The following is a 22,102-nucleotide window of genomic DNA, read 5'->3' as shown; positions in this document are numbered from 1 at the left end:
AACGCTGCTCTCTGGTCACTCTCGGGGAGGAGCTGACACAGTGGAAACGATGCAGCGAACAGAGTCTTAGATCAGGAACGCAGCTGAGAGTGGAGAATGTCCCCGGGCTGTTATCTCAATGCAATCGTGCTAATCTTTTGCCGTTTATAAAAGCAACACCACTGCCGCGAACAAACTTCTCAGACTCTTTTCTCCTTCTGGACGAGTAGGACGATACAAAGTGATTTTTTTTCTTCTATATGATCCTGGTGAGATCAATTCCACCCAGTTTTTCTCCCACTCATGCTCTCTGGTGAATAACAAAACAATCTGCCAAATTTGCCCCCAAGACAGTCTAATTTCCTAGTTAATTTCCTCATTCTGTGCTGTTGAACTCCCTTGACGCACTATGATTCAGGGAGGCATAGGTACATCAGTTGTCTAAAAATTAAAAACGGTATTATCCCCTTTTTTTGTGTGTGAGACGGTGATGCTAACTAGAATAGTAGAACACAAACATTCATGTTGTTTTAAATTGTCTATACAGAGAATTCGTACATACTTGACATTAACACCTTCCAGCCCACCTTCAGCAGCGGTGTGTAACGCAGTCACTACACTTTGGAGGGTTGAATTGTAGCTATATTATATACATTTTTAAATTGTAGTCTTTTAAAAAGGCATAATAAACTAAGTGCAATGTAGTGTTTTATTAAAATATTTTTTTGCTACATATCGATACGATACTCAAATATCTGAAACGCTTTCATTTTCCACAGAATAGATACACGATACCAGATACACCAGTGGTTCTCCACTCCAGTCCTCGAGACCCGCTGCTCTGCACATTTTGTATGTCTCTCTTATCTGACACACTCAGATCAGTTCATGGAGTCTCTCCTAACGAGCTGATGTTCTGGTTCAGGTTTGTTAAAGGTCCCGTTCTTCGTGATCCCATGTTTCAAACTTTAGTTAGTGTGTAATGTTGTTGTTAGAGTATAAATAATATCTGTAAAATTATAAAGCTCAAAGTTCAATGCCAAGCGAGATATTTTATTTAACAGAAGTCGACTACATCGAACGGCCCGTTTGGACTACATCCCTCTACTTCCTTCTTTAATGACGTCTGTAGAACAGTTCTTTGACTAACCTCCGCCCACAGGAATGCTCCCTCAACTCTACCGAAATTCGTTTATGTACTTGCGCACTTCTAATAACTTACTGTGTTTACTCAGCTCTTATACGGTGATTTTCTGAAGTAAAACTGACGCTTCATCTTTTGTGTGATGTACAATAAACTTTATTAAACTCATGTGTGCTATATGTTTGATCATCATTCAGACAGCAGACTTGTAGGCTATTAATAAATAATGGATAAGCAGATGATAAATACATTATAATAACCGTAATTAAACTACTAAACTATACCTCTTTCATCTCTATACAGCACTCTGACTCTGTAGGCATTATTGTCCGACTCGAAATGAACACCGTTACTGAGAGTTTCTGATATTATCATCATTCCGTGAGATGAATTTTTCCTGACAGACTGAGCGCGAGCTCATGAAGCTCCGCCCCCTGGGTCGTCCAGCAGCAGCTTATTTGCATTTAAAGGGCACACACTAAAACAGCACGTTTTTCTGAGCCCCAAAAAATGACAATTTAAACATGCTGTAAAAAATGATCTGTTGGGTATTTTGAGCTGAAACTTCACATACACACTCTGGGGACATCAGAGACTTATTTTACATCTTGTGAAAAGGGGCATAATATGGGACCTTTAAATAAGGGAGACATACAAAATGTGCAGAGCAGTGGGTCCCGAGGACTGGAGTTGAGAACCACTGAGATACACGATATCTGACAGCGAGTTACACACAAACCCGCCTCTCCTCACTCACTCGTTTAATTTGATCCGGATTAATATTGTTGGTGTTACAGGACTTGAATTTCGGTGTTGGATTGTGTGTATTGCACATAATTTTCCTCATTCGCGCAGATTTTGTGCTCACACCCAAAGAGCGCACACATAAAGCCGCCTCTCAGTGCTAAATTGAGGTTTTTTTTTTTAAACAGTCAAATACTCACAAAATAAAACCAAAATGCCAGTCTTGGCAAGTATTCACATAAACAGTGAGTCTTACTTACTCACTTACTCGGTTATGTAGGTGAACATAAACAGTTGAGAAAGAAAACGCATGTGTTACAGTATAATAGATCCGTGCGTAGGTCTTAAAGAGACAGCAGCCTAATAATCCTGCGGCCACATTAAAGATAATATTAAAAATATCTATATTGCAGTTTTTCCTTTTGGTATCGATGCCAAAATTGTGGCCAGTGAAAATGCTGAGTGGCTAGTAACTTTGTAAAACCACTAGACACAGTGGCTGGAGAGCAAAAAAGTTAATGTTAAGCCCTGCCCCCAACACAGTTGATCAGTCGCACAATCAGAAAAGTTCTGGTTCAAGTTTAAAGTCCAGAATAATAATGAATGGTTCCAATTGCGACAAACAGTAATGCTATCTATCTGGATCTGCTACCAACACTACACTAAGTTTAAGTTTAGTGGTTAGTGTTTGTTTCAGTTTCGTGTAGGCAATCAGAGCTGTGATCGACGTGGCCAGTAAAATCTGTAGAATCAGGTTTGAGGTTAACTGGGTTGTGATAAAATTATGTGCAATATTCAACCTGATCTCACAGAAAAATGTAACTATGTTATGAGGAGGTGCTTTTTGTATAAATTTGTACAGTGTGAATTGTACAAAGAAGTGTTTATTAGAAAATAAGTAAGTGTGAAGGTTCACCCTTTAACCTAACCGTCACTGGTGCGTAAGCAGATCATTAAGAACTTACAAATGGGATCGTACAAATTCATACAAATTAGCCACCAAATCGCCAACACATAAAACAGTTACGAATTGCCATGAAATTGTGTTAGCAATATTATGTTGCGATCAGACTTTGAGCAAACTAAATTTGTACGAACACTATAACGGATAATATGACGTCACACTGTGTGGCATCTTTTTAAAAAACATAATTCAACCTTTACAGCAAACCTGCAAGTTTAAGTATGAGGTCACGCCGTGACAAATCAATCTTGTATTGGTCACATGATTTCGCAGGGCAGAGTTCAACAAACTTGAACTTTGGAACTAGAGAAACTCGCAAAAGATTATGTTTCCCGTCTCCTGCATTTGCATGAATAGAAGTCAATGAAAAGTGTATTGTAACAACTTCCTTCGTAGCTTTAGCATAACTAACAACCACAATTATTGAATGTTTTGTCTAATAGCTATGTAATAAATATGTAGTTACTTAGTTACTGACAAAATTATACCACATATCTAAAAAATTTCATTTGAAAAAAACAAACAAACCTGTTTGTATTTTACAATTATCATAGGCTGTTTGTATTCAGTAAAAGAAAAAATGCATGACCGAGGTCATTTCTGATGTTTGAATGGCACATTTAATATCAATCAGTTGTAAATTGTTATTAGCCTATATAATGATATATTATTTTATTTTTTTAAAGTGTGGGTGATTGACAGCTTTACAAAGCTTTCATCAGCTCAAGGCAAAGTTTAGTTTAACAGAACTGTGTTCAATTTCAGTGTTTTTTTCCCAACTCTTTCTCCATTTTATGAAGTCCAGACTAAGTAAGCTCTTTTCAAGCTTCTCCTTGGGATATGGAGTATGTTAGAGGTTATTTATTCAATCATGACACATCTTTGTGAAAAGATGCTGCTCCCTTCTGCATTAGGATGAGCTGCAGAAATCACTGATTATCATTAATCACTACTCGTGTTACTGGAGAAACACTTGACTTAGCTCAAGTGGCCTCTTACATTAAACCACAAACCTCTTAATTGCTGATTATAAGACTATGAAAAAAAATATGTATTATCAGTTCCCCTGCTAGTTTGAATAGAGACTTAGTATTATTCTTGCAAAATATGTGAAGGAAAAAAATCCTTAAAGATTCAACCTTTCGTGATGATAAACTAAAAAGACAAACACGCGTCAAAACAATAACAAAACAAACCCTTCACACCGTACTGACGGAAACTGTTCATCTTCACGGACAAAACTTGATGGACAACGAAACATAGGAAGCAGCCCGTTCAAAATGACAGACATCCCGCTCATCCAATCAAAAGGCGAGTTCTCCAACCCAGCCTCCAATGAGATGAGAGACGAAGGGCGGGACTTCCTGTCGGTGACGCAGTTGGCGAAGTGGAAGCCCCGCCGTCAATCAAATTAGGAAAAAAAACAAACTGGACTAAAGCGAGCGCAGGCACCGATTAATATAACCATGCTCGGAGTGTAATTAAACGCAGACACCAGTCTTCTTTAAAGAACTCACGTAATGACCGGTACGTAGGATTTGAAGAGCGTGAGAATGCTCGCTTTGAATCTTTGTGCAGGCTATGTTTATGCTAAGCTAGGCTAATGTTAGCAGGCGGGTGAATCTGAGAGTTTAAGATCCGCGGAGGGAATAAATACAGAGCTCAAATGATCGATTAAAACAACCGCGTATGATGGCGTCTGTCCAGCAATCGCGCGATGTGTGGTTCTAACGGCTGTGTTGTATTGTGTGTTTGTGTGTGTTAAGCGCCTGAAGGGCCAGTGAAAGCGGGAGTCATGGCGGACAGCAGCAGCGCGCAGGACGGCGGCGGCGCGGATCAGGTAAATCACATCAAATCCTCTCTTCTCTTATTCTCTAATGCATGTGCTTTGGTGAAGTTTTCACTTTGTTCTGTTAAAACACTGGTACTTCCTGTGTGGCCACCCCCTTTCATGTATTAAACCCGCCCATCGTCAGGACGGACAGCCCTCGCCGCTCGCCCTGCTCGCCGCCACTTGCACCGGCCTCGGAGCAGAGAACGGGGCAAACACGAATAATGGTGTTGCTGGGGTGGTAAGTCTGCAACTACTGATAAATCACCTTTATTGTACCATACAGTGGTTTGAGTGTCGGCTAGGGCTTGTTTGCTTTGAATGAGTGCGTGTTTACTCCCCAGACTTAAATGCGTAGTTCACCAAAAAATGAAAATTCTGTCATCATTTACTCATCCGTAAGTTGTTCCAAACCTGTATGAATTTCTCTCCTCTGCTGAACACAAGAAGATATTGTGAAGAGTAACCAAACAGTTGTGGAGCACCCATTGACCCATACAGGTTTGGATCAACATGCTGGCGAGTGATATAGGGAGGCACTGATCTGGTTGAGCTTCCTTTTAGTTTAGTCTAAATAAATTATTGTATGGTTCACAGACAGTGCATCTCATTCTTACCAGGAAATGTCCACAGGAAGACTTCCTGTAACTGAGCAATCTTAGTTTGTGTTTTACTTGCTTATTAGTTGGTATCAGACCGGCATGGGGAAAAAAATAAAGTCAAATAATGGACCATGTCACGTTTAATCTTCCCTGAGAGCGAAACTGTGAGGGACAGTCTTTTCAGTCAGTTGCATGGAAAAATATATATATCAGAGTATCAAAAATTTGGAAATGTTACAATTTTTTACTTTATGTTTTTGAAAGTCTCTCATGCTCATCAAGGCTGCATTTTTTTTTTTTTAAATACAGAAAAAAACAGTAATATTGTTAGTTTATAATAAAGGTTTTCAAAATGTAATTTATTCCTGTGTTCAAAGTAATCAAAGTTACTCCAGTCTTCAGTGTCACATGATCCTTCAGATATCATTCTAATATGATGATTTATTATCAGTGTTGGAAACAGTTGTGCTGCTTAATAATTTATAACCTGTGATATTTTTTCAGGATTCTTTGAATAAAAAGTTTAAAAAGAACAGCATTTATTTAAAATGGAAATCTTTTGTAATTATATACACTATCATTCAAAAGTTTGGGGTCATTCTTATTATTTTTTTTTTCTTTGTTTTGAAAGAAATTAATACTTTTATTCAGCAAGGATGTGTTAAATTCATAAAAAGTGATAGTAAAGATTTATATTGTTAGAAAAGATTTCTATCATTCTATTTTAAATAAATGCTGTTCTTTTAAACTATTTATTCATCAATGAATCCTGAAAAGTATCACAGATTATAAAAATATTAAGCAGCACAACTGTTTTAAACATTAATAAATCAGCATATTAGAATGATTTCTGAAGGATCATGTGACACTGAAAACTGGAGTAATGATGCTGAAAATTCAGGTTTGATCACAGGAATAAATTACATTTTACTATATATTCACATAGAAAACAGTTTCTTTTAAATTGTAATATGTCTACAAGTTTTTACTGTATTTTTGATCAAACCAATGCAGCCATGGTAAATAAAATTCTAGTGACAAAAAAACAAACAATTTCTCAGCCTTTTCACTTGTGAAAAATGAAATCTATTGTGTACCTTGTCTAATGGCAGTTGCACAGCAATCCAGAAAACGGTGGAAATTGCTGGGTTTATCTTCGTCCCTCCAGAAGTTATAAGTACTGATTATTTTACAGACAAAGCAGAACTTTGACTTCCATACATTTGATTAGTTCACTTCTTTCTCTAAAATGCAAACATATGCTGATGTCATTTTCAGGTGGCCAATGAATGGACTGGGACTAATAGATGTCTGGCGACATATTGAAGCTAGAATATTGCAAATGCAGATATTAGCACAAGCAAATGTTGTTTTCCATTGATAAGAGACTTAATCCAGTGATGAAAAATGTCCATAATAAATCCATATTCACAAATTCAACTCCATTAGATTGATTTTGAAACTTACTGAGCCTTTTCCCCATTTCATTGAATTTTTTTTCTTGCTATTTAATTAATTATTGCTATATTAGTGGAAAATTGGAAAATTATTTTGAGGGTCACACATGATGCTTGTTACCTTTCAGCGTTTCAGACCAAATCAGCATTTCAGACCAAATTATAGGGTGGGTTTGTCTTATGTTTTGCATCAGTCAGCATATTAACAGCAAGAGATTTTACTGTGTACATGCACTGTTGTGGCATCACTTTCTTTCTTGTGTGAAACTCTTGTGATTTCCTCCCCAGAACGCAGACCTCTCAGTGCAGTTAACAGGGTCGTCTGAAAGATGGGAGGCGGTAAAGGACGACTCGGGTGTCCTGCATCTCCCCGGCACGGGTATCGTCACGTCCAACGGACAGTATGTTCTTCCTCTCCAGAGCCTCCAGGGTCTCCAGAGCCAGCCCATCTTACTCACGTCAGGGACCGACACATCTGCCGGCGCAGTGCCTAACATCCAATACCAGGTCATCCCTCAGGTGCAGACGGCCGACGGGCAGCTGGGTTTCGAGGGGGCTTCAATGGCGCAGGACGCCTCAGGGCAGATCCAGATCCTCCCAGATGGCACCCAGACCATCAGCGTCACGGGCACGACGGCAGCCGATGTGATCCGCAACACTCAGAACCTCATGACCCAGTCTGGCCAAGTGCACCACGTGTCTCTGGGAAGCTCTGCCTTCAACAGTCAGGGTCAGATGGTCACTAACGTGCCTCTGGGTTTGCCTGGTAACATTACCTTTGTGCCCATAAACAGCGTGGATCTGGACTCTCTCGGGCTCTCGGGGGCCCAGGCGATAGCCACGAGCGTCACGGCTGACGGACAGCTGATCATGACCAATCAGAGCGTGGAGAACTCAGACGGCTCGGAGAAAGCAGGCGAACAGCACCAGACACTCAACTCGAATGCAGACATGTTTGTGCCTACCACATCTTCATCCTCCTCCTCGTCCTCACAGCAGCAGCAGCAGGCCAGCACGATAGATGGCACGGGCGTGTTGACGCAGCCTGTGGCGGGAGAGCAGGGAGACGGGTCGGGATACCTCAGTCAGGGCACGGTGCATGTGTCCGGGGGGCAGCAGGTCATCCAGTTACAGCAGCTGCCCTTGCAGACCGCTGACGGCCAGGCCCAGGCCCAGCAGAACATGCAGAACATCCAGCTCATCAACCCAGGAACATTCCTCATCCAGGCCCAGACCGTCTCACCGTCAGGACAGATACAGTGGCAGACCTTCCAGGTATGGGGTTATAGTTTAAGTTTAATTAAAAAACAGCCACAAGACTGACCAAAAGTGCTGTACAAGACATCTAAATATAACCACTTAAGATTATACACACAAATATAATATAATATACACATTTAAGAAAAATGTTTAAAAAAATCATCAATACACCAAAGAAAACAAATACAGTGGCAGACCTTCCAGGTGTGTGTTTATTAGGGATGTCAGTTTAATGTTTATCGTTTAAATTAACGATCAATTAATCGATTAATCGTTAGCTTTAATACTGCAATATGCGTTTACTGCAGTGGCATAACAGCATGACAGGGTGTAAAAATGCTGCTCAAAACATTGTTCCTCACCAAATTAATGAGTTGGCAGACCTTCCAGGTATGTAGTTATAAATCTTTTTTTTTTTTAATTACAGTTTTAGGGTTGGGGATTAAGAACCTTTTATAAAAATAAATAAATTATCTTTTGTAATGATTCAGACAGTGTACGCTAGTAAAACAGTGATTCCTGCACCACTATTCATTAGTGGCCTTGCATATGACAACAAACATATTGTTTGACCAGCAACCCACCACCCAGTCACAAATAGGCAGTGATTTATCATAAAAACTGATTAGTCTTTACCATGCTTGAGTTAATGATTTTGAAGTTTAGAATAAAAAAAAGACATTAGATCACGACACCAAGTGCTTAGAGGGTTAGTTCACCCAAGAATTAAGATAGGTATCATCATTACTCACACTCCTGTCATTCCAAACCCATAAGACTGGTTATCTTCGAAACCCAAATTAAGATATTTTTTAATGAAACCTTAAAGTTTTCTGTCCCTCCATTGAAAGGTAATCAACTTAAAAGATCCAAATAGGTTATGATGGTTCATAAAAGAAATCCATATGAATTGAGCGTTTTAATCCATCTTCTGAAGAGATATGATCGCTTTATATGATGAATCGGTTCAATTTAGGCTTTCAATCATATATAAAGACATACATAGAGTACATCACATGGTAAACATGGAAGGTTGTGTGTGCAACATGTGCTAAAACAAACCTGCACAAAAACCAACAAGGTTTGTTCTTGCATGTAGCACGAGCTTCCATGTTTACCATATTATGTATGTGTGTTGATCATTTTTTTAGATGTAACAAAAAGCCTAAATTAAATCTGTTCATGTAAACTAAGCGATCGTATCTCTTCACAAGACTTTGAATAAACCGCTCGATTTGTATTACAACGCCTTTATAACTTTTGATGGGACAGGTAGGCTACTTTTCATTAAAAATCTTAATTTACTAAGAATATGGTTCCCATAATCAATCATTGTTTACATTAACGATCAATTAACTAGGGATGAGTCGATTTTCGAATATTAGATTAGTTGATTTTATTATAGAATCGAATCGAATAGGTTGTGCGATTTATTGTCTTTAAAAAAATCCCCATGTTTTCGGTTCTGATGAGACGATTCCGCACTCAAGCGCACGCATAAAGCTTGCCACAAAGAACCGGCAAAAATAATGCTTATGCATGAGACATTTTAATTGTTTATTAATAAACTAGTGTTTTCTGTGTCAGTGTCGGCTGCAAAGATGAGGTTGACGATGCTCATTTGCCATCTTCGCATTAGTGAACGCGCCTATAGAGAGAAAATGCACACTTCATAGCCTACATAAGCAGAGAGTAGCCCATTTCCTTTTGTTTTGAATTGTTTTGTTTAAAAATAGACAGTTCAAGCTTTCTCTGAGGCAAGTATAGCCTATACGCTGAGTTTCGGTTCATTTATGAGACGAGTTCCAGTTGCAATGCAATGCTAGTGATCGCGTCGGCGCCTCCGTGTCCTGATTATACTGTCCTGTTATATTTGCTTCTTATTTATTAAATCCAGGCAATTGGTTGATGAAACATTGATTAAAATTAAGATACAATTTATACAAAATGAAATTCACTTAAAAGGCTTTCTACAAAACAAAACTTAATGAAGTGGTCAAAATCATGTTTGACCCACTCCATATGTCTCCCGATATTTTGGGCATCTTTATGATCCTATCTCACTCATCTCATTTTGGTTCCCTTTTCATATAATCAACATAAATAAAATTTAAAAAGAACATTATATTATTTAAACATAAATATGAAACGTAAGTTTAAGTGTTTTAAGTTGTATTTAAGCGTTACACGGCTCCACTTCGCTCGCATGCTCTGGTGTGTAGCCTTTACATGCATGTGGGGAGGGGTGTTTTTTTATTTATTTTTTGAATAATAATCGAATAATACCCAGTGATCTCCGAATATTATTTTTGCTTGAAATGCCCATCCCTACAATTAACCTCTTAAATCCAAAATGGGGGCGCCACTTTACTTAACCACTTGCTTAACATACACATAGGTGTTATTTTAAAGCGTATAAGATTGACTTTATAGTGAATTTAGGGAATATGACCATCACCTAACAAGTGCTTTTAAATTAGATGTGCGATCTTTTCATAGCATGAAAAAATAACTGTTTTACATGAATGTGATCAGTAAAATCATCGTACATAACAGATGGACAATATATCATCATATATCGTTGAAAAGGTCTCAACTAGCAGAATAAAAGCACATTTAGAGACCAAACTATACCAAATATTTGTATAAAAAAAAAGTAGCTGACGGACATGTAAACTGTATACACATGATGCTTTTGCGCCACGTTTTGGTTTGTAACCTCGTGAAACTTTAGTAATCCATAGTAGATCGCATATCTTTATTTAGAGCAAGTTGTCTTGAACGAGCGCAAACACAACATAAGACAAAGCGTTGTAGATGACAGAGTGACATTGACATGCTGCTTGGCTAAAGCGCTGCGATCATGACTTGTTTTCCAGCGTCATTTTAAAGTTCAACCACTGGAAAATGGATCTTGGGTTCAGTGTGTAGGGACGATGTCTAGAGACCAATCGCACACGGTTTTACAACTGGAGCGTGCTTGGATTGGTCATTTATTATTAGTAATTATTATCGACAATTAATCCATTGTTGATTAATCGTTAGCATCCCTAGTTTAGAACAACGTGAGGGTGAGTAAATAATGACAGACTTTTAATTTTTGTGTGTTACCTTTACCCATTCTGCTGTCCCAATCTGTCCCCGCAGGTCCAAGGAGTCCAGAACCTCCAGAACCTCCAGCTCCAGACGGCTCCCGCTCAGCAGATTACTCTCGCCCCGGTGCAGACGCTGTCTCTGGGCCAGGCCGGCACACAGGTCAGCCTGAGCTCGGGACAGATGCCTAACCTGCAGTCGGTGACGGTCAACACCATGGGCCAGGGCATTCAGTTCCAGCAGTCCGAGGACACCGACAGCACTGGAGGTACAGCAGCGGGTGCTTCTTTCCCTCGGGACATGGGTTCCCAATCCTGGTCCTGGAGTACCCCAACACTGCTCAGTTTTGATGTCTCTCTTTTTTGGCACACTCGTTTGAGATCTTTGAGTCTTTACTAATGAGCTGATGCGTTGAATCAGGTGTGTTTGATTAGGGAGATATGACCAGGACCAGGGTTGAGAACCACTGATTTATGGGGGTGAAAACATGGTGGATAGATGCAGGGCCCTATGAAAATCTTTTCTAAGTTATGTGTTCAGTCTGGATTCTGTTTTAATGGTTTAATTATTCTATTTGATTATTAAGATTTGTCTAATTAAGAAAACTTAACTTAATTTAATGTATTAAATTTGAACAATAATAGTGTCCTATGAAGCAGTTTTCTTCAGCAATTCTGTCATCTGTTTTAAATGATCGATTCATTGCATAAAACATCTTTTAAAATGTAATTAAATCAAATGTGAAAATTTCCTTTCATATTCTGGCAAACAAAGTGCTACACAACAGAGGCGTACTGATTAAATTTAAAATGGTTTGATATTTTGTGGTATTCCTTAAACGTTTTAAACTCTTATTATTGTTATGTATGCACATTTTAGTGTACAATAGTAATACATTTCTGTCATGATTTTTTTAAGTTAAATCATAGTGAGTTTCTGTGTGTTTCTGACAATAGTTTTATCAAATGAAATGGTAAAATGCTCATAAAATTCCTATAGCGTGTCCTCGTATAGAGACGGCAGACGCGCTTCAGTATTTGTGTATTAGACCAAACTGCGGTGCTCATTCACACAAGCAGACTTCATATTTAAATAGCTGTCTTTTTGTGGTTTTATATTCACACTTGTCCATAATGCAGTTTTATAACCCCACTTTTAATTTATTCTTCAAATGTTTGCCAAATTCTGTGACATTCCACGTCATCCTGTGAATTCCATTGGAATCTGTGCTTTTGTGGGAATCTTCAGGCCCCATAGAGTAAACAAGATAATGCAGGCAAGATCAAATCATTTAGAGTGCCATTGCAGAGGGAAGATGTGTGTAGCCGTAATTCTGCAGTGCTGTTAGTGTAACGCTGATCATACTATACTCTATAGATATTCAGATTAAGGAGGAGCCTGATTCGGAGGAGTGGCCTCTGGACAGTAGCTCTACGCTGAATGCCAATGACCTCTCTCACCTTCGTGTTCGTTTAGTGGAGGAGGAGATGGAGGGATTGAGCCAGGAGGGCAAACGTCTGCGCAGGGTCGCATGCACCTGCCCCAACTGCAAAGAGGGAGGTGGGAGGTGAGATCACACTGCTGAAAGCACTGCTGTTTCCTTTAGCAGCTCATTTTGTTTTGAGACGCAGTGAAATTTATATTCATGTGTAATACAGACACCCTATGGTGTGTGTTTGACTACATGTCTTCATTGCTGGATGTGTGTGATATATTTCCATTCTGACTGTACATTTGTAATTATATGTTGTAGGGGATCTAACATGGGCAAGAAGAAACAGCATGTGTGCCATATAGCTGGCTGCGGGAAGGTATACGGGAAGACGTCTCACTTGCGAGCTCACCTGCGCTGGCACTCGGGAGAGAGACCCTTTGTCTGCACCTGGATGTTTTGTGGGAAGAGGTTCACACGCAGTGATGAATTGCAGCGACACAGGAGAACGCACACTGGTACTCTTCCTCTCTCTCTCTCTCTCACACACACACACACACACACACACCTTGTTTCCCAAACCTTCTGAGCCTCCTTGCTATTGTCTAAGGCACCATCCTGACCCGTATAGAGTCTCATTAGTGACTGATTTGGAGTTTGATGTTAGCATAACAGTACAACAGTGCAGCTGAAACATTTGTGGCAAACATACATATAAAACACAATAATGTGTTATAATGCTTTTCAGTTTTCTCATTTCTCCCCAACTTTCTTCAAACATCACCTGAAAAAAAAATAAATAATAATATTTCAAAGTTATTGCTGAAAAATTTTTTTAAATAATGTATCTTCCAGCCTCGGGTGATGTCAGTACATATATATTACCAACAGACATGCACTACTGTTCAAAAGTTTAGGGACAGTTCTTTCTTTTCTTTTTTAAGAATTGATCCCACTTTATATCAAGCCTCTTTAACTACTATGTAGTAACATTTAAATTAATCATTTGATACAAATGGCAGTGGCCGTTTACACTGTATAAAAAGCAGTATTTTCTTTGCAATAAGTGTAAATAGTAGTTAGATGCTATTTGTACTTATAAATAGTGGCAGATACTATTTGCACCTCAGTTTTGTTGTACATTAAAACAGTATGCAATAATAATATAGTGTAAATGATTATATTTAAACAAAAATATTAAATGGATGCTGCCACAACACAATTCAATAAAGACTTTATTGTTAAACACACGTTAGACACTTTATTTTCAGTTTTCGAAATATTTTCTTCATTTTTATTGAAAATAAATGCTTTTCCGATCTGATGTAATGGGAAAAGGAGAAGTAGAGCGAGTTCGGCAAAAGGCGGATTCAGTGGGCGGAGTTAGTGTAAATAACCTCTGCCAACAAGGCGGGATATTTGCACACTGTAAACAGACACTCCATAAAAAAATACCTGCATGTTAATATAGCTGTAATTAATTTCTGTGACTCCAGGTTCCCACGCTTCTTGAAAGTACTTAAAATTTAGACAGTATGTGAAAACAAACACAGGTCCTAAACACTGGTGAACTAAATTTTGTTAGAGTTGCATGGTTTGCTTTTTCATTCAACTCCTCTGTCGTTATTGTTCTGAACAATGCGACCCATATTTTTACACCACTTACAAGCGGTGGCATAATGGTTAAATGGTGGATTGATAATAAGCTCATGTGCTTTCAGAAAATGTAGAATGATAAGGTATCTTGAAGGGGCTCCGTACCTTATTCATATTTCATTTAATTGCAAAATTTGGTATTCTCTATATTTTAAGGTTTTAATAAAAAAAAATTCATAAAAAAGAAAACTAAAACCAGTGTGAAATAATAAATGTTTAAAGAAAGAATAAGAAAGCTGCAATCTGCAAATCTCACTCTCTCTCTCACACACACACACACACACACACACACACTGTACCAGCCCTCATTGAATTTTAAATTCTAAAATTAGATTTTAGTTGTCCGTATATGCCTTAACATTATTGCCGTAATGATAGACACAGGTACAGTGGGTCTTTGATACTGTCCAGATAGTAACAAACCCACCTCTATTGTGCTTGATATAAAATAAAAGATGCTTTAAAAAGTCCATGAAAGTCCTTGAATCTGGTGTTCATGAAAGAGTGGGAACCCTGGTAACTACATCTATAATTATTACACTGTTGACCTTCCCTTACACATATCCACCTCAATAGCAGCACAAATGTTTTACAATACAATATGAACACAATAAGTACACTGTACCTAACAGTTTATAGTAGTTTAAGACACCTAATATAAAATATGACCAAAGAATTTAATACTTTTATTTGCATTAAATTGGTAAAAAGTGACAGTATAGACTCACAAAAATTCTACTTCAATTTATCATATTAGAATGATTTCTGATGTTTTTTGTTTTTTTTTGATCAAATACATGCAGCCTTGCTGAGCATAAGAGACTTGTTCAAAAACATTTAAAAAATCATACCAGACCCAAATGTTTGAGCGGTAGTGTAGCTATAAAACAGCATGTTTTACGGTACACTAAAAAAGCTGGGTTGTTTCAAATGGGTCAAATATGGACAAACCCAGCCATTGGGTTAAATTTTTAAATTACATTTTTAACCCAACCTTTGGGTTTCTCCGTATTTGACCCAAAATTGGGTTAAAACAACCCAGCATTTTTTTACAGTGTATTCTGTGTCTTTACAGTGCATTTTAGGATTGGTTCCCTTGCAATGGAGGCATGCAATGCTGCCTTAGAATTGGACTTTTGTTTTTTTATAGATAAATGAGCATTTTAAGCAGGCTTCATGCAGGGAGCTCACTATGCTTTGTAAGCGCTTTTATCTCTTTTCTTTTTTCCCTCATTTTTTCATGTCATTCATTCTTCCGCCGTCATCAGGAGAGAAGAAGTTCGTGTGTTCAGAGTGTTCGAAGAGATTCATGCGCAGCGATCACCTGGCCAAGCACATAAAGACGCACCAGAACAAGAAGGGAGGCGGAGCCGTGGTGTCCAGTGTGGGCGGAGCCATGTCCTCAGACAGCATCATCACGGCGGGTGGCACCACACTCATCCTCACCAACATCCAGCCCGGCTCCATGCAGGGCCTCGCCACCGTCAACGCCACCGTCAACACCTCCAGCTCGCAGGACCAGCTGAGCACGGCCGAGATCCCTCTGCAGTTAGTGTCTGTGTCCACCGGGGACGGGGTCGAGTGATCATGTGACGAGTCCTACAGGAGAGGTCCCGCCTCTTCCTGTACGACATCACATCCTCTTCTCCCGCAAACCTCAGACTCCATTTTGACTACATCGATCGATTCCACGCTCGCGCATATACCTTGCTTTTATACCTTTACATATTTACCCTCCTTTACGTAAATATGTACATTTACGTGAATGCATATATACACACACACACACATATATATAAATATATATATATTTTACAAATATAGAATTATTGGGGGATTTGTTCATCTTTTTATGGGGGAAACATTATTTCTTGTTTTCACATACAACACTGAAATGCCTTATATTGTATTATAAGCTGTCGTGTACAAAGGCCGAGTCGCTCATGGGTGTCAAGCATCTGTTTCAGTGTGTACTTGTAGGAATGGGTTTAATCGTGTTGTATAAAGAAAGCAGCGCTGGTGACAAACGGGTGGCTGATGATGATGTTGAAGGACCGGTTTAGCCAAAGAGTGAAACATCTCTCATTATTTCTTCCCCCATGTTTGGTTTTTGAAGAATTACGCGCAACAACAGGGACATAAACAGCCAGTTTATGACTCCAGCACTTTATTTAAAGTAATCTGAAATCATAATGTGTGAGAAACGGACCAGAAGTGAAGTTGTTATTGGGTGAACATCCCATCTGGCCGCAGCTTGTTCACCATTTGCCCTGTAACGTTTAGTGACTATGTGAGAACCTGATGCCAGTAATGTTGAGACTCCATTTGATTTTTTTTTTTTTTTTTTACGTAGTCGTGAGCTTTGGGTGGATGGGCAGTTACAAATCCGTTCCTCACAACAACAAAAAATGTTCCAGAAGATTGGGAATGCAGCGTCGTAGGCTTGAACTGCTTTTCGGGAAGTGGGGGAGTAAGTAATGGCAGAATTTCCCTTTGTGGCTTCGCTCTTTCTTTCATTGTAATTCTAGGTTGTAAGTGATATTCGTGGTGTAAGTTCTCCACACAAGGAGAACGATGTAAAACAAAAGACCTTGCCTGCCAGTTGCTGTCGGGAGTCATGAAGGTGTCCAATAGTGTCTTTAAATGTCGTCTTATGATTTATTTTATGTGGTTTTATTTTTTTTGTAGGTAAACCAGGCCCAACGAATGGGGCAAATATGAAACAATCATGTAATTAAAAGCATTTTATGTACCATAATTCTCAAACCTCTTCGAGTTGATCAGATCTTTCAATATGAATTTGTTGCGAATGAAGTCTTTTTGAGCAAAAAGATATTTATATACATTGTAATCTGGATTTGTGGTGTCCACAACTGCTTTTCTAAAGGAAAAACTCCCTTCGGCTTTACTTTTTTAAAAGACTGGACTGTAATCAGCATCAAGAATCGTTTGTATGAACTGAATCGGTTTGTAGTTTGCCAAACTGAATTCGCACTCTTTGATAAAATCGAGAGAAAAACTGTTCATTTTTTTTTTTTTTTTTTTGTGTCTGGTGGTTTTGCAGCGTTAATGTGTACAACTGTGTTTCAGGACCAAAAGAGCCACTCCGGGTCGCTCTAGCAATGCTGTGTCGAAAGGACAGCCTATAGGGACGTGCTAACCAATGTGAAACAACCTAAAGCTTTGTGGGACAATCTCCGTCACATCACTACCTAACTGTGATGATGATGAAGAAGGCGATGTGTTCACGTAGGTTTTGAACTCCCTCTGTAGCCGAAAGTCTTTCAGATCGTCCTCATAAGAGTTTGCTAATGATCATTTTGTAAGGATTTTAGTTTAACACACTGCAGGCCATCAGTCACGACACACTCATTTGCTCTGTACAAGTATGGCTTTGTTTCCACGTGGTACTGTACAGTTATTCTCGGCTTATGTTTTTATTCCTTCAACTAATCATGATTGTCTCTTTATCTACCGACTCTGAGTACCATTGCCAATTTTTGTGTTGGGGGGGATTTTAAACCTCCCGTAGCCAAGTTTGTAACGATCAGAAATGTCCCACGCGAGTTTGATTGAACGGGTCCAGTGGGGGTTAATGGCAGATCATGAAACACTATTTGGTTTTCTGAGTTGATGAGGGTTGTTCTTCTGTCACAGTGATCCAGAATTGCATTTTTTTTTTTTTTAGTCGTTTAGTTTGTGAAGTCTAAATTTGATTTTGTTCATTATAAATAGCATCTTAACGTGTCACTTTTATTATTCTTTTTTATTTGGTCATTTTTTCAAGAAATCTTCGGACTATTGTACAATGCCCACTTTTGAGGGCAGCTGTTTATTTCACACTAAAATGACTAAACATAATCCTGTGCTTGTCAGTTGTCTTATTCTCGCAGAACACTGATGCGCATACTTACATACAGTACAAAACTTTAAAGGGTTAGTTGACAAATAAAATCCATTAACACATTTTCTTTTCTTTTTTTTTTTCAAAATTACATACCGTTCAAAAGTTTGGAGGCTGTAAGATTGATGTTTTATTTTATTTTTTATTAATTTTATCCAGCAGGGACACATTACATTGATCAAAAGGGACAGTACAGACATTACTATGATACATTTATAGTTCAAAAAAGTTCTATTAATCAAAGAATCCTGAGAACGTATCATAGTTTCCACAAAAAACTAAGCAGCACAATGTAGTTTTCAACATAAGAAATGATAATAAATGTTTTTTTGAGCATCAAATCATCATAGAATGATTTCTTGAAGGATCATGTGACACTGAAGACTGGAGTGATGATGCTGAAAATTCAGCTTTGGCAATAATTAAAGTAAAGTGGACAATTGTTAATTTGTAACATTTCGCAATATTACTGTTTACTGTATTTTTGATCAAATAAATGCAACCTTGGTGAGCATAAAAAAATTTCAAAAACACTTGAGCTGTAGTGTCTTTAGTCACCATTTACTTTACATTTTCCCTCTTTTGCCTTTAAAAAAAAAAAAAAAGCAAATGTTCCCTGTAGTCTGTATATTGATATGGGTCATAAAACGATAATGTCACGTGCACCTGCATTAACTCTATATGTAAAACTATAAACATCAGATTGAACCGGCAAAAGCATTTGAGCAATCCACCTTTTGCTACTTGTTTGTGATTGAAATGTTCTCCCCCATTATGTTAAAAACCGCTTTGACTGTGTGTGTGTGTGTGTGTGTGTGTGTGTGTGTGTGTGTGTGTGTGTAACCTTTGTGTGTGTGAAGTCCAGTAGATGTCACTGCAGCAACAGTGCAGCTGAATCTCGACCTCTCAGTCCACTGATATATTCCTCATCTCAAATGCGTTTAGAAGCGCCTCTGATAAAATATGTATAAAAGCGCTGGCATGAACAGCATCCACCCACAGCTTTACCCCCTTAAATTGCATGTGAAATATGTTATTTTATTTCTGAACTTGCTCAAGTGTAAACAAAATTCCCCTTCATGCGTTTTTCATTTTCACTTCAGAAATACTTACAGCAATTTCCTCTTAGAGGGGCTTATATATTAAAACCACATCATTTTTCATGATCAAACTCTGTTTTATATTGTTTTTATGTGAATACTAATCCAGCGGTGTGGAAATTGATTTGTTTTTTTTTACATCAAGGTGTTAGGTTCAAAATTACAGTCATGTATAAGGAAAAAAATATATATTTTAGATGCTTGTGACCAAGAAATATATGCCTATAAATATATTCACATTTTTTGCAGTTCACTTGAAAGGATATTTCAACCAAAAATAATAATTCTGTCATCGTTTACTCACCCTCATGTCTTTCCAAACCTGTATGCAGTTTTTTTTTCTCCTGAAGAACATAAAAGATATTTTGAAGAAATTTGGTAACCAAACAGTTTTGGTTCCAATTTACATCCCAAAATACAATGTAAGTCAGTGTAAACCTTTATGTTTGAAGGTTCTTCTTCTTTCACCAAAACCATTTCCTTGTGTGTGCAAAGACTTGGCAATAAAGCTCTTTCTGATTCTGGTTACCAACGTTCTTCAAAATAACATTTCACAATAGCATGTCATGTTCCACAAAAGAAAGTAATATATGGGTCTGGAACAACATAAGGGTGAGTAAATGATGACAGCATTTTTATTTTTGGTGAACTATCCCTTTATATAGCCTTGTGGTGTGTGAAAATACATTTTTTAAAAACACAAATACTCCACATATCCTTTCATTTAAAAGTACACTATATGTAACTTTTGGCCCTCCAGCGGTTAAAAAAAAACAAAACATGCATTTAGCGGAGGAACATTGTTTTGGTTGTGCTTCGGCTCTGCGTGACCGTGCGGATGAATATGAGACTTCACCATAGTTACGATGAACTCTGTTAGAGAGCTATATATGGCCATTTATCTTTCCAATAAAACACTTTACTCACCTGTTAGGAAATAAAAAGCCATCATCATGAATCATATTTCCGGTTCTCTGCATCTCAAGAGCCAAACCAAAGTTGATTCTGGTTTTATTATGATCTCTGTCTCGTCCTCTTTTCGCTCTTCTTTTCGGTGTTTGTTTAAAACGGATGATTCCCCGGAGGTTTGAGAGATTTAACTGCTCAATGTCAACTTGTGACAACCTACCGTATGCGTTAAAGTAGCCGGAGAAACTTTTCGTTATTTACGGATATGACGTGAAACGCACGGGTGAGTGACGTATTAACGCAATTTCCTCACGAAAACCATCCCATCCGGGCTAAAATATAACGATTATAATAGGCTTGCCATAGTGAATCGGGATGAGAGAAGAAAAAAAAATAACTTTTGGTAGGAGAATTGATAATGAATTAAACTTGGTTACATACTAGTAACTTGCAATATGTAATATACAATTATGAAAACTCCACTTACAATAATTATAAAAGAAAACAATAATAGTTACCATAAGATGATTTAGACCCATGGCCCTGAATTGTCAACTATTCTAAGGAAGGTTTTTCCCATTCATGTCCCTCAAGTGAGTAATGGTTTTAAACTGGTAATGTACTGCAGTTATATATTTAGCGTATTTATTTTATTACTTTTACTTGATTACCTTTGGTTCCACTTTATTTTAAGGTGGTTACATTGTACTTACTCAAATTAGTACTGAGTAATTTAAATCAACTACATGTACTTACTGTGGAGATACAGTTAGGGTTGGGGTTTAGGGTTAGTTACTTGTAATGTTGCATAATTTACTGTAGTTAGCCTACGTTAGTAGTAACGTGTATGTCTATATGTCACCTTAAAATAAAGTGTTGCCTTACCTTATATTTGCCTTTATGTATTTATCTTGATTACCTTTTGTTTTATTTTAATTTATTATTAGATTTTGTCCCTTTTTTTAGAGGCCTTGGATAAATGTGCTCATTATTAGGCTATACTTCCGCCGACCGTATTTTATTTTTTCTTTATTTTTTGATTGTGGTTGAACTTTTTGTGTTGTGTTTTCTGTTAAAGTTGGAAAATGTTATTTCATATATATATATATATATATATATATATATATATATATATATATATATATATATATATATATATATATAGTTGCAGGTACACATAATCAAAAGTGTGTCCACTGAAATCTTTTATGAGTTAAATCAAAGTGAAAAAAGCACATGCTCCTGAATTTGCCATGATTTGTGGCAGAGATTCAGAGAAAACAGTCTATTAACGTTCATATGGAGCCGTCCGTTGCTTGCCACCTTTCATTTGCATAATTTAATGAATTCAATTCATTGTAATGCAATACAGAGAGCACGGTGAACATGAAATGACAGTTTGAGTTAATGAAATGTGTTAACGGTATCATCATTTACTTGTATGTTAATTAGTCCAATTAATTTCCAGTGCACGGTAATCTGAATATTGTAATAGCGGCGTGCGTGTCTGAAGTCAGGTGGGGAGCGGGGCATATTGAAACAGGGCCTATGAATCATAACCTTCTCACCTTTCCAAGCCATTTCCACAGATTACCCAGAATCCTCACACATTTCCAGTCGGACTGGACCCTCTTTATACCCACAGATAAAAGCACCAGCCGTCCAGCTGATAGGTGAGTTTTGTTTGGATGACTTCTTTCTGCTTTTTGACCTTGTGTGATGTCCGGTTCCTCTGATAGAAGGAGAGGAAAGTGGAAAGTGATATATTCGAGCGAGGAGATCGATGGGACCCCCGGCCACGCTTCAGCTCTGATAAGTGAAATCGCTCTAGTGTGGATGGGCCACTTTCTGCTGGACCGCACAGATAAAAGCTCCCGTGTTTCCCAGCGGGATGTGGACGGGGAGGGAGACTCGAAAGAGCATGTGGAGATGATGCAGCTCTCCAGCTCTCATTGTTTTTTCTGGAGGCCTAGTTGTTGTATAAGGCCTATTGTTATTGTCGTATGCAAATTTCAAGATTTGAATTG

The 22,102-nt window shown here is 38.1% G+C and overlaps 1 protein-coding gene across 2 annotated transcripts; it reads left to right on the top strand.

Annotated features, from left to right (window-relative positions):
• The first annotated feature begins 4,165 nt into the window (after positions 1-4,165).
• sp3a (sp3a transcription factor) lies at positions 4,166-18,015 on the top strand. Of its 2 annotated transcripts, none has more exons than XM_081368015.1 (8): positions 4,166-4,358; positions 4,598-4,671; positions 4,808-4,903; positions 7,010-7,996; positions 11,129-11,342; positions 12,452-12,641; positions 12,828-13,024; positions 15,431-18,015. In XM_081368015.1, the coding sequence occupies exons 1-8, from the start codon at positions 4,352-4,354 to the stop codon at positions 15,745-15,747; spliced, it is 2,082 nt and encodes a 693-aa protein (XP_081224141.1). In that variant the 5' UTR covers positions 4,166-4,351; the 3' UTR covers positions 15,748-18,015. The 2 variants fall into 2 exon arrangements, with proteins under 2 accessions (XP_081224141.1, XP_081224142.1); XM_081368016.1 differs by having other exon boundaries at positions 4,221-4,358; positions 12,551-12,641.
• The last annotated feature ends 4,087 nt before the right edge of the window (positions 18,016-22,102 follow it).

This window comes from Scardinius erythrophthalmus (genome assembly GCF_964197995.2).
Source record: "Scardinius erythrophthalmus genome assembly, chromosome: 6".
Taxonomy (NCBI): Eukaryota; Metazoa; Chordata; class Actinopteri; order Cypriniformes; family Leuciscidae; genus Scardinius; species Scardinius erythrophthalmus.
Note: the sequence above shows the minus strand (reverse complement) of the source record. Positions and strands in the feature narration are given on the sequence as shown.